Source organism: Etheostoma spectabile, chromosome 11 (genome assembly GCF_008692095.1).
Source record: "Etheostoma spectabile isolate EspeVRDwgs_2016 chromosome 11, UIUC_Espe_1.0, whole genome shotgun sequence".
Lineage (NCBI taxonomy): Eukaryota > Metazoa > Chordata > Actinopteri > Perciformes > Percidae > Etheostoma > Etheostoma spectabile.
The window spans coordinates 17,654,989-17,666,418 of NC_045743.1; the positions used below are offsets into that span (position 1 = coordinate 17,654,989).

The 11,430-nt window shown below is 44.1% G+C and overlaps 2 protein-coding genes across 2 annotated transcripts in view; one reads left to right on the forward strand and one right to left on the reverse strand.

Moving 5' to 3' along the window:
• stk17b (serine/threonine kinase 17b (apoptosis-inducing)) overlaps window positions 1-8,040 on the forward strand; it is a 30,364-nt gene extending 22,324 nt beyond the window's left edge. Inside the window, exons 5-8 of the mRNA XM_032530358.1 lie at window positions 633-759; window positions 1,402-1,450; window positions 1,752-1,931; window positions 2,887-8,040. Coding sequence (XP_032386249.1) covers window positions 633-759; window positions 1,402-1,450; window positions 1,752-1,931; window positions 2,887-3,127 — 597 coding nt within the window. The 3' untranslated portion in view covers window positions 3,128-8,040. The remainder of the gene's footprint in view (window positions 1-632; window positions 760-1,401; window positions 1,451-1,751; window positions 1,932-2,886) is intronic.
• Window positions 8,041-9,836: 1,796 nt separating this feature from the next.
• Window positions 9,837-11,430, reverse strand: part of c11h2orf69 (chromosome 11 C2orf69 homolog) — a 5,309-nt gene continuing 3,715 nt past the window's right edge. The window contains exon 3 of the mRNA XM_032529685.1: window positions 9,837-11,041. Coding sequence (XP_032385576.1) covers window positions 10,564-11,041 — 478 coding nt within the window. The 3' untranslated portion in view covers window positions 9,837-10,563. The remainder of the gene's footprint in view (window positions 11,042-11,430) is intronic.

Below are 11,430 nucleotides of genomic sequence, written 5' to 3' on the forward strand. Positions count from 1 at the left end.
TCACAGTCACATGCACTACTGTAGCTGGAGCCTATTTTGACCTGATCACTCGCTTCACCACAAACTGCCCACTTACGTGCTTGGCTGTTTCCTGTTTTCTTGACACCCAGGAGTAGGATTATAGTTGGTAACAGAAACCTTTGGCCAGAGCAAAGTGGGAAAGCTCAACAGCACAGTGAAAAAATTATTTTTACACCCCTGCAACATTAACAACAGGGGGTGAAATGAGGGCTTTGGTACCCGGCATTCCCGGTTTCAGATGCATCCCAGTGTTTGAGACATTAATCATGATGCCAATGTAAAGAGATCTTTTCAATCGGCCAGTTATCTGAACATACAGTGGATGCCGGTTGTTCGGTGTTAACAACAGGAGCTCGTGCTGTACTGTATGCACAGGAACTTCTCCTGTAGAGAATGATGCAACAGTTTAACTACAGCAATGTTTAAACAGTGTCATGTGGTCAGGAGGTCTTTCAGAAAGGTAAACACCTCGTCCTCGGAGGGCGGTTGTTATTGACTAAGTGTTCAAAGAGAACCTGACTTTTGTTGTGTAATGAGTGTGAAGTACTTCACGTTCTGTCCAGCACTTCTGCTCTCTACGTGATGCTTATTCCACTTTCCTTCTTTCTCAGCCGCAGAATATTCTCCTGACCAGCCTGTGTCCTCCGGGAGACATAAAGATCGTAGACTTTGGCCTGGCACGCAGACTGGGTGCGGTCGGAGAGCTCAGAGAGATTCTTGGCACACCTGAATATGTGGGTAAGTTGACGTCCATAAAACACGCTTCGATTACTCCCAAAACACCCAACGGGAGACGGCATCACCAGAAAACCCGCATTCAGTCTGGAAAACCACCTCCAGAGTCAAAGCGCTCTGTGTAATGTCTTTAAAGACACGCTGCTACTTTGCAAGTTGTCCCACTTAAAAATCAGGGAGGGTCTGAAATTGTCCTCGTAGGTGCATGTCCACTGTGAGAGACATCATCTAAAAAAAAGAAAAATCCAGAAATCACAATGTATGATTTTTTAACTATTTATTTGCAGCTGTACCATACAAATAAACAGTTAAAAAAAATCATACATTGTTATTTCTGGACTCTTTTTAGGTTATGTCTCTCACAGTGGACATGCACCTACGAGGACAATTTCAGACCCTCCATGATTTCTAAGTGGGAGAACTTGCAAAGTAGCAGCGTGTTCAAATACTTATTTTCCTCACTGTACATTACAGTAGATGACTAAACACAACAATATCAAACAGAAGCGCAACATGTCAGCAGTGGTGAAATCCAACACCCTGCGGTGTGAAAGGATACAGCAGGAAACCACATGAAGGCATTCTTGCAATATCAAATGGCAACTTTTTTTTTTTTTTTTTTCTTCTCTTCATGTCTTTATTCAGCTCCTGAGATCCTGAATTATGAGCCAATCACAACAGCCACTGACCTATGGTGAGTCCGCACCGGCAGTGGCAGAACATGTGTCGTCATTTGTATCATCTGAAGTCTACACTAAATCCTTTGTAAATGAAAATGAAGGGGATCCATTGTGAAGCCACAAACCACAAAGTAGCTCAGCTAAAGCTAATAGCTGTTTACAGGCTGGGTAATCATGTTAATGGTCACCTTTGTTCTGACTTCTGTGGTGGCCAAAATGATGGAAATCAGATTTAGTTATCACAGTGTGAGTGTGAGTGAGAGTGTGTGTGTGCATGTTGTGACTGTGTTCTCTGTGTGTGTTGCTGGTCCCCAGGAGTGTGGGTGTTATAGCCTACATGCTGGTGACGGGCGAGTCTCCGTTTGTCGGGGACGACAAGCAGGAGACGTACCTGAACGTGTCCCAGGTCAACGTGGACTACAGCAGGGAGGCCTTCTCCAGGGTGTCTGAGCTGGCCGTGGACTTCATCCGCAAGCTGCTGGTCAAAACCCCCGAGTAAGTAGAAACCCCATCACCCCCAACACGCCATCCAGCCCCGAGTCTAGGACCCAGGGTTTTTATGATGACATTGTTGTTTGAATATGAGTAAAAGTGTGTTTATATATTGTATTTACCTGGAAGTGTCTCTGTGTCTATTTGAAACCGAGACACTCTGGTTAAAGAGAGGTTTTAATCTCAAGGAGTTTTTTTTTTTATCCTGGTTAAATAAAGGAATGAATGAATGAATGAATGAAACCCGCTCCCGTGATTTATGAATGATGAACTTTCCACGAGGCGGCCCAACAATCCTCGCAAAAATCCCACTATAATCATCCTCATTTATGTTTTATTTTCAATGAAAATGAGAATACCGATACCAGTTTGTAGACAAGGTTTGTAACGAGAACGGGAATGGAGAGATATTTCCTCCTTTTATAGAGCTGTGGAGATTAAATTATTACTTCATGTTATCACTATTATTATTACTTCAAAGGGCAAAGGTGACGCCAAATCCTCCAGCATGGAGCCTATTGGTGTTTTGTGACTGTTATTGCCACTCTTCATTGTAATCCCAACCGGTCCTCAGAGACCGTCTGGGCCCGGGCCCGGGCCTGGGCCTGGGTCTGGGCCTGGGTCTGGGCCTGGGTCTGGGCCTGGGTCTGGGCCTGGGTCTGTCCCAGGTTTCTGCCTAAAAGGAAGTTTTTCCTCTCCACTGTGGCCCTGTTGCTGCTCTGGAGGAAACTACTAGACCTGTTGGGTCCTTGTAAATTCTGGAGTGTGGTCTAGACCTGGTCTATCTGTAAAGGGTCTCCAGATAACTCTTGTTATGAATTGATACTATGATTGATACTAAAATGATTCCCTCCAATATCCTGAATCATATCCCAATTGCAATATCAGCCAAAAACAGCCCAAATTAACCGCTAACGATGATGTTTGTTGGAGATCTGACGCTGTGCTCGGCCCACAGGGACCGGCCCAGCGCCGCCGAGTGCATGAGCCACCCCTGGCTGTGGCAGCTCTGCCTCAGCCCCGACTGCACCACCACCACCACCACCCGCGCCGTCCGCGAGAGGAGCTGCGGCACCAAGTGGGCCGCCCCCCCCGAAGACCCCGAGGACAAGGAGAACTTCCTGGAGTCGCCCCACTCTCACGCAAAAAGGTTCCGCTTCGACGAGGAAAGGCCCGCAGCTGGAGACGGGGACTTCTGAGAACGTAACACGGGAGGAAGGGAAGTCTGAGGCGGGGACGCCCACTTCCTCCTGTCAGCTTTTAAATTCTTTTAAGCCTCCAGGAAACCAGCTGTCGCCACATAAAAGTACTTAGGGGACTGTTCATTTGTTATTTAAGGGGCCACGGAGCGGTTTCCACCAGCAATCCATTTTTCTACGACCCTCCAAAATGATTAGGGGAGAAAAGGCATGACCCCCCCCAACGATGTGTTGACGCCTTCTGTTCTGGTTTGTGTTTGGCAAAGATGAACAGCTAGCCACTTGTTGTTGTTGTTGTTGTTGTTATTTACAATAATACATATATGACTTCTGCTTTCAAAATAATCTACTGCTCGCCCGTCCGTCTTTATATTCAAACTGGTAAACCATAATCAGGATCAGGATTCAGTAGTCAGGACCGGAACCATTCTTATTCCAATGGGGGGGGGGGTGTGTTTAGGTGAGGTGCAGCGGTGTTGCTCTGCTGTCCTTGTGACGAGCTTTGCAGGGGGGGGGGGGGCCGACACACACACACACACACACACACACAGGCGCACACACCAGCCACCGCGTCCCTTCTGTTGCCCGATGGCTACACTGCAAATTAATTGGTTCTTACCAAGGTAAAAAAAACAACTTAGAATTAGAAATGTTAGATAATTTATCTTGTTTTAAGACTGAATTTCTCATTTTAAGTGTTTACACTATAACCTTAAATCCAGCCAGCGTGTCAGGTGAGATGGTCTCGCTGCATGGACAGATGATGTCACCTTTCCCTCAGATTTAGGGTTTTTATCTGGTTTTTAGACCCTTACCTCAGGCTAATTAACTGGTTAGTAAGTGGCTTAATGTTCTGTGCGTTGTCGGACACGTGCAGCCACTTTTGTGAAACCGCTTGCAGGACTGACGAGTCCACGGCGGCCTGTGGGGTTCATGCCCCCGCCCGTCCCCACCGCCTCCACCTGCAGGTTGTCAACTATGTGATTTGGAATGAAAAGGGAGAAAAACGGACGGAGGAACTAGGCCATGTAGTTTCTTTTTTAGATTAAAAAGGGGTGAAAGGGGGGTGGGTCTTTGTTGAGGGGGGAGGTGACCCTCCTCTCAACAAAGACTAAAAACACATGACCCTCCCCTATTTTCCTCCCGTGGTCCATTCCATAAACACCGAACAGTCCCTTAGGCTGTGTTTCTATTTCATCCATTTTCTAAATTCCAGGATCGACCACTCAGGCCAAAGATAACCAGCTAAAACGTTGAGATCCTCCTCTGGTCTAGCGCTGTTAAAAGTGTGTAAATTGTACAGTATTTCTTAATGAATGCAGTGTGTTTAACCTGAAGTATTCAATACCTTTCATTGTTGTTCAGGTCTCTGTGTCCTGATGATGACTAGTGTGCAGTATTTCTAGGGAAATCTATGCAATGCTTCTTTTGTGCATTTTAAATCTATTTTCTAAAAACCTTGAAGTAGCGCAGCGCTCCGCCTTAACCTCGGAAGTTAAGTGTTCTTATGCTTCAGCGGAAATACGCGAGTGTGAGAATCGAGATAAGCACCTCTGCTTTGAGGAAGTGTGATAAATGTCCTTATTTGCAAGTCAAAGCGAATGAGGGACAGCTGGACAGCTGCATCATGGGAAACGTTATGACTCCCATTATTTTCTCGGAGTCGAGGTACACGATTTAAATGAAAATGAATGCAACATGCTGCTGCCTCCGCCTTGGCTCCATCCCCTACTACCTGCAGCGTTGCTGTACTCCACATCCAGGCAGAAAGGCTGAGCTACACACACGCCTCACACATTCCTTATATGGCTTCTTCTCCATGTCTCCAGTAGCACAAGGGTTTATACTTAGCTCAGGGTTTTATGTATAAAAACTCATTTTAGTAATTCCAACCTTTAGCATATTCCCCTTCTAAATGAATTCCACATCTCCCACATTTATTATGGATTTTCCAATTCCCAACATGAGCAGCAGATCTCGGTGTTCATGGCCTTGTTGTGTGTCCTTCTGTAGTAAAATAGAAACTTAAAACTGTACAAACGGTGACTCATGCGGTCGTTCACATGCCGCACCCACACTTACTCAAATGATTTCCTCACCACGCCGCGAGTTCCTCTTCTGTTGGCCAGAAAAAGAGAAACACCACTTTAGCACTTACTTCACCAGCAAAACAGGAGCTTTGTGTGTGTGTGTGTGTGTGTGTGTGTGTGTGTGTGTGTGTGTGTGTGTGTTGTGTGTGTGTGTGTGTGTGTGTGTGTGTGTGTGTCATTCAGCGTCCTTTCATTAAAAGCTTCTCCAGTCCTGTTGGCCCATGGTGCCCGAAGTAAAATATATATATATTAATTCCTGTTTTCATCTCAGGGCATTCTGCTCACTCTGCTCCCTTTGTTTTGTATTCTTAATTTTCTTCTTAAAGGCCTATTCTTATTATTATTATTATTATTTATGTGCTGGACTTGTACTTATATTTTTATGTAAATAATGTGCTCATGTGTCTTATTCTAAGGAAGTGTTGATTATGGTGGGTTAATAATTTAAAACCAGCTGTCGTGGTTCTCGTGTCGTGAAGGTTTGACTGCAGTGGATTGGGGAGAAGAAGAAGAAAGTAAAGGAGAGTTAGTTGATGGAGGAGGGAAGTAAAGAAGAAGAGGAGTCGGGTGGCGTCAGGCAGGAGGACGAGGATTGAATTCTGCACATGTGGAGTTGGAAACCTATCTCGAAAGAAGCGTTTAAAGGAATAATTCAGATGTTTTAGGAAATCTGTGCATTTCCAAGTGTCGGACTAGTCCTTTAAAGTTGAGTGTTAAGATATGTAGAAACCAAAAGGCTTTTTGGGTGATGGGAAAGTAGAGATGATGATGATGATGATGATGCTGTGGTTTTGAAAGAGAGACGGATGTTTGTCCCGAGAAGCAAACCACTGTATAATGTGAAATATGAAATATGAGGTGCTATTGATTCACAGGGTTTTGCCGTCTTTTGTGCGTTTGAATGAGTTAACCCTTGTGTTGTCTTCCCGTTAATCCAGTTTCAAATTGAATATGCTTTTCCAATGTTTTTGTCATTTTTTCTGATTTATTTCTCACTTTTTCCAGCTTTTGGAGCTTTTTTTTTTAAAACCTGAGCTGGTTTAATAACAGGTTTTACACTTATTCTTGGAATTCATGGTCAACAAACCTCATTTATATCAAATTATACACACGTTTTTAGTTAAAAAGGCAGAAATGATGACTTATTTTGACTAATAGTTAAGATCAGAGGATGTTGAGTGGATCTCAGATGGGTAGACGTTAAATTTTGGTCCGGATACTGTTTGGAAACCATTAAAAACATAATTCAAATGCTAAAAGATTAAATAAAACATCCAAATAATTCAATGAAAGTGACGTCGTGTGGAATCATCCATGTTATATTTGGGCAATTTGGTTGAAAAAAAATCCATATTTCTGATATAAAACACTCAATTTGACCCGAGGACGACACGAGGGTTAAAGAAAAACCTCCTGAAGTGCCAAGCTGGCAGCTGTGATAGCTCTTAGTCTCCAGTGCAACATTTGCTTTTTGTTCCATGGTGCCAAACCGCATAAGACCACATTGTGTTGTTGTTTGTTGTTGTCACCAGCTGGTACAACGGCCTTTGTGTAGGAGAGGGCGTCTCCAGCCACGGCCATGCTGTCATACTCCTAAAACTGGAACAGGTTCTCATCTCAACCAGGGATCTAATCTCACCGAGTTAGCAGATTCTACTTGTTGAAAGATGTGGGGAAAGTGAACCCAGAGAAGTCCCAGGCTCTGTTCTGCTGCTGTATACGGAAATAAGCTTGAATCTCAAGAGTCAGTCTCTCAGTCAGTCTGCTTCTTCTAGTACCTCTAAAAACAGGGGTCGGGGTCTTGAGAGGATTTGACCTGGCTCAGGTGCACAGAAACTAGGAGAGCTTTCCTGATGCAGCAACATCTGGGAATAAGGGATGTTGAGACTCGGGGTGTAGCGTGATCCTGAGAGCGGATCGGACTGGTTTGGCAGGGCAGTGATGTCAGGGTCTCAGTCTGCAGGATGATGGCCTGCTGGACTGGGTCGGACGGACTGGTTTGGCAGGGCGGTGATGTCAGGGTCTCAGTCTGCAGGAGGACGGCCTGCTGGACTGGGTCGGTCGGACTGGTTTGGCAGGGTGGTGATGTCAGGGTCTCAGTCTGCAGGAGGACGGCCTGCTGGACTGGGTCGGACGGACTGGTTTGGCAGGGCGGTGATGTCAGGGTCTCAGTCTGCAGGAGGACGGCCTGCTGGACTGGGTCGGTCGGACTGGTTTGGCAGGGCGGTGATGTCAGGGTCTCAGTCTGCAGGAGGACGGCCTGCTGGACTGGGTCGGACGGACTGGTTTGGCAGGGCGGTGATGTCAGGGTCTCAGTCTGCAGGAGGACGGCCTGCTGGACTGGGTCGGTCGGACTGGTTTGGCAGGGTGGTGATGTCAGGGTCTCAGTCTGCAGGAGGACGGCCTGCTGGACTGGGTCGGACAAAGGGGATCCTGTTTTTGTGTCCGCCACTTGAACATGACTTGACTCAGCCTGTGTGTGTGTGTGTGTGTGTGTGTTCGTGTGTGTGTTCATTGTCTCTCAAGGTGCAGCACCCTGATGACACCCAACACTCCTGTTAGTTGTGTGTGTGAGCAGTCAGACTGAAGGAGACTGAAGGCTGATGTCAAACCAGCTACAAGCAAATAAATGTCCCCCACACGTGTTTGTTTATTTAGCATTTTAAATTGTTTTTAAATGTCTGAGCATTCTGATGCATCTGAAATGACTAAAAAAAAAAAAAAAAAAAAGCCCTAATCCTGATTTGTATTCTGATCAACTGCCGGCGATATGTAGGCGTCACAAAGCCAACTGGAAAAGCTCATTAAAGGTTGTAGAACATATCCGATGGAGTGTTTTATGTCTCATTTGTTGCCTGGAGTCAACCCAGTGTAGGACAGCGTCTTTTTCAATGTCCTCCTCTGTCCACACTGCTGATTCAAGAGAGCTGTTATACTAGTGACACTAGTTTTCTAAAGTCATCTTTAATCAGTACAGCATACAGGAAGTTAACTTAGTGGAATGATTTAAAGTCACATTCAGCAAAATGAGTTGCAGCCATCAGCAATAGTGCAAAGATTCTTACATAGAGATCATAAAGACGGGAATACATCATATAGAAACTAACACATGCTGATACACGTGTTTTCCACATATTGCAATAAACACAAAGGTTCAGAATTTAACGCATTTCCACAACAAGGGAAAATAACCACGAGTTTAAATGTCTCATAACATTATTACAGTTTGTCTAGTTAGAATTGTTTAGCTATAAGGAAATTTAATATAGAGTCTAAACTGTAAACCGTGAGCAAAAGAGCCAACCAAAGGGACTACTGCTGAGTCACCAAGCTCAGTTCATGTTTTAAGATGATATGAAAGGGGTTTAAATGTCAAAGTACGGAAGAGGATCAGGGCCACTGGTGAAAAATTATGAGTTCTGACTTTTTTTTCTGAGAATAAAGTCAGAATTCTGAGATTAAAGTCAGAATCCTGACTTTTTTTAATTCTGATTAAAGTCAGAATTCTGAGATTAAAGTCAGAATTCTACTTTAATCTCAGAATTCTGACTTTTTTTAATTCTGAGATTAAAGTCAGAATTCTGAGATTAAAGTCAGAATTCTGACTTTTTTTTAATTCTGAGATTAAAGTCAGAATTCTGAGATTAAAGTCAGAATTCTGACTTTTTTTAATTCTGAGATCAAAGTCAGAATCCTGACTTTTTTTAATTCTGATTAAAGTCAGAATTCTGAGATTAAAGTCAGAATTCTACTTTAATCTCAGAATTCTGACTTTTTTTAAATCTGAGATTAAAGTCAGAATTCTGAGATTAAAGTCAGAATTCTACTTTAATCTCAGAATTCTGACTTTTTTTAATTCTGAGATTAAAGCCAGAATTCTGAGATTAAAGTCAGAACTCATACATGTTTCCCCAGTGGCCCTGATCCTCTTCCGTAGTCAAAGCGACGTTATGTTGAGTTCCCTTGACGAGATCTCTCCTCAGGATCATCAGGATCTTCATCAGCAGGAGGAACTCAAGATAATCAACTCCTATTTGCTGAAGAAGAGCCCGTGATGAGACTGAAAGCTCTGGAGAAGCTGCTAAATGAGCCCTGAGGTGAGATGGTGTTGGGCTCAGAGTTTTTCAGGTTGGTAACCAAGTAAATTAGCCAAAAACAATCAATAATTCAACATGAGACATTCAGACGTCTTAAAGCAGCTCAACACAAGCGCACAATAACACACAATTTAATAATCTGCTTCAACCAAACATGAATTAAAGTCATGATCTCAAAGATCTCCTTTAACCCTCGTGTGGTCTTCTGTTAACCATGAACTTATCTTTCCATTTTTTTGGGGGCTTTTCCGATGTTTTTCTCACTTTTTCAGATTCATGTCGCTTTTTCTGATTTATTTTTCACTTTTTCTGATTTATTTTTCACTTTTTCTGATTTATTTTTCACTTTTTCCAGCTTTTGGCGCTTTTTAAAAAAAACCTGAGCTGGTTTAATAACAGCTTTTACACTTATTCTTGGAATTCATGGTCAACAAACCTAATTTATATCAAATTATACATAAGTTTTATGAATTATTTTTGACTACTCGTTAAGATCAGAGGATGTTGAGTGGATCCCAGATGGGTAGATGTCAAAGTTTAGTCCGGATACTGTTTGGAAACCAGTAAACAAAATAATTGAAATGCTATAAGATTAAATAAAACACCCAAAACATTCAATGAAAGTAATGTTGTGTGGAATCATCCATGTTATTTTTGGGCAATTCGGTTGAAAGAAATCCATATTTCTGATAAGGAACACTTTGAAACGGGTCAATTTGACCCGATGACGACACCAGGGTTAAAAATAAATTACAAACTGGGTAAAATCACAAGTACACGGTTACTTTGACCAAACGAAAGAAAGAAAAGAGCGACGTCTACAGCCAATGAAACGAGTGAAAGTGAGATCCCAAAAACACACCTGCGATGTTCAAGATTTTACCTTTAAGTTCATTTATAAATAATGCAGAAATTAAAACAATTCACCGTGTTTAACTTAATCAAACGCAACTGGAATTAGGAAAATTCTCCTCATAAGCCCAAAGCCGAGTAAACAACACACATAATCCATGTTTCTAAGTCGGAAGCAGCTCGGAGCTTGAGCCAGAATCAAATGTAAAAGGTTTACATTAAGCCTGGGGAATGAAGGACCTACCTGCAGCAGGGGGGCAGGGCAAAGGCTTCTGGGTAATCAAACTCAGGACAAGTGCATTTAGCAGCAGGACGTGCAACCCCCCAGCATCTGGTACGTGCTCTAGACTCTGAGCCCTTAAACCGTTAAAAACATGACGTAAGACCAGCGAATGACTCAGAACTCCTGAATGACCCTGAAGTGGTTTTTGATGGATGGGGGCTCGTCCTCGAAGTGCAGCTTCTTTCTCGGACGGGCCCCGAACTCCTCCAGGGTCTTGATGAAGTGCCCGTGCTCACGGCCCACCCAGGCCCGCATCGGGTCCCGCACCTCGTAGGGGGTCACGTGGGCGTGGATCGACACCCCCCAGGAAGCGAGTTCCTTTAACACCCCTTTGTTGGTCACCCAGGTCTCGCTCCCCCCCGGGTGCCCCCCATCCAGCCAGTAAATGTCCGAGATGCGACTGACGAAGGGGGACATGTGCAGGTCTGCGCGAGCCCCCGCCAGCTCGTACGCCATCTGGTTCAGGACCACGCAGCCTTTGCTGAAGCCCACCAGGGTCAGGGAGAACCCTGGGGGGATGCTGTCAGCGCCTCCTTGTGGCTGAAGGGGGTTTGGTAAGTTGGCTCGCTCCATGCCGTGGCTCAGCAGGGCCCTGGGACCAGAAAGAAGTTAGACTCAGTGCAAGGAGGACACAACTGTAAGTTCAAGACCTTTATTTGTCCCCATTTTGCTGCAGCAGCAAGAAGTTGACATAGAGCACATGACAACAAAGACAACAACATGGATTAAAAATACAGGATCAGACCAAAATGGGGAAATAAATACCACATTAAAAGTTTAAGTCCAAGTGTTTTATGTGCAGACGTTACCTGTTCTTTACAGAGTTAACTATCATCTACTATCACCATTATTTGGGGAAAATGCGAGGAACCTGTTGTTTTTCACATTTTTAGGGGCTCGGGATGCTCAAAAACTCACAAGATTTGGGATACTCGTCAGACCGACTGGAAATTGCCAAAGTTGTGTAGTGACTGGGCTAGG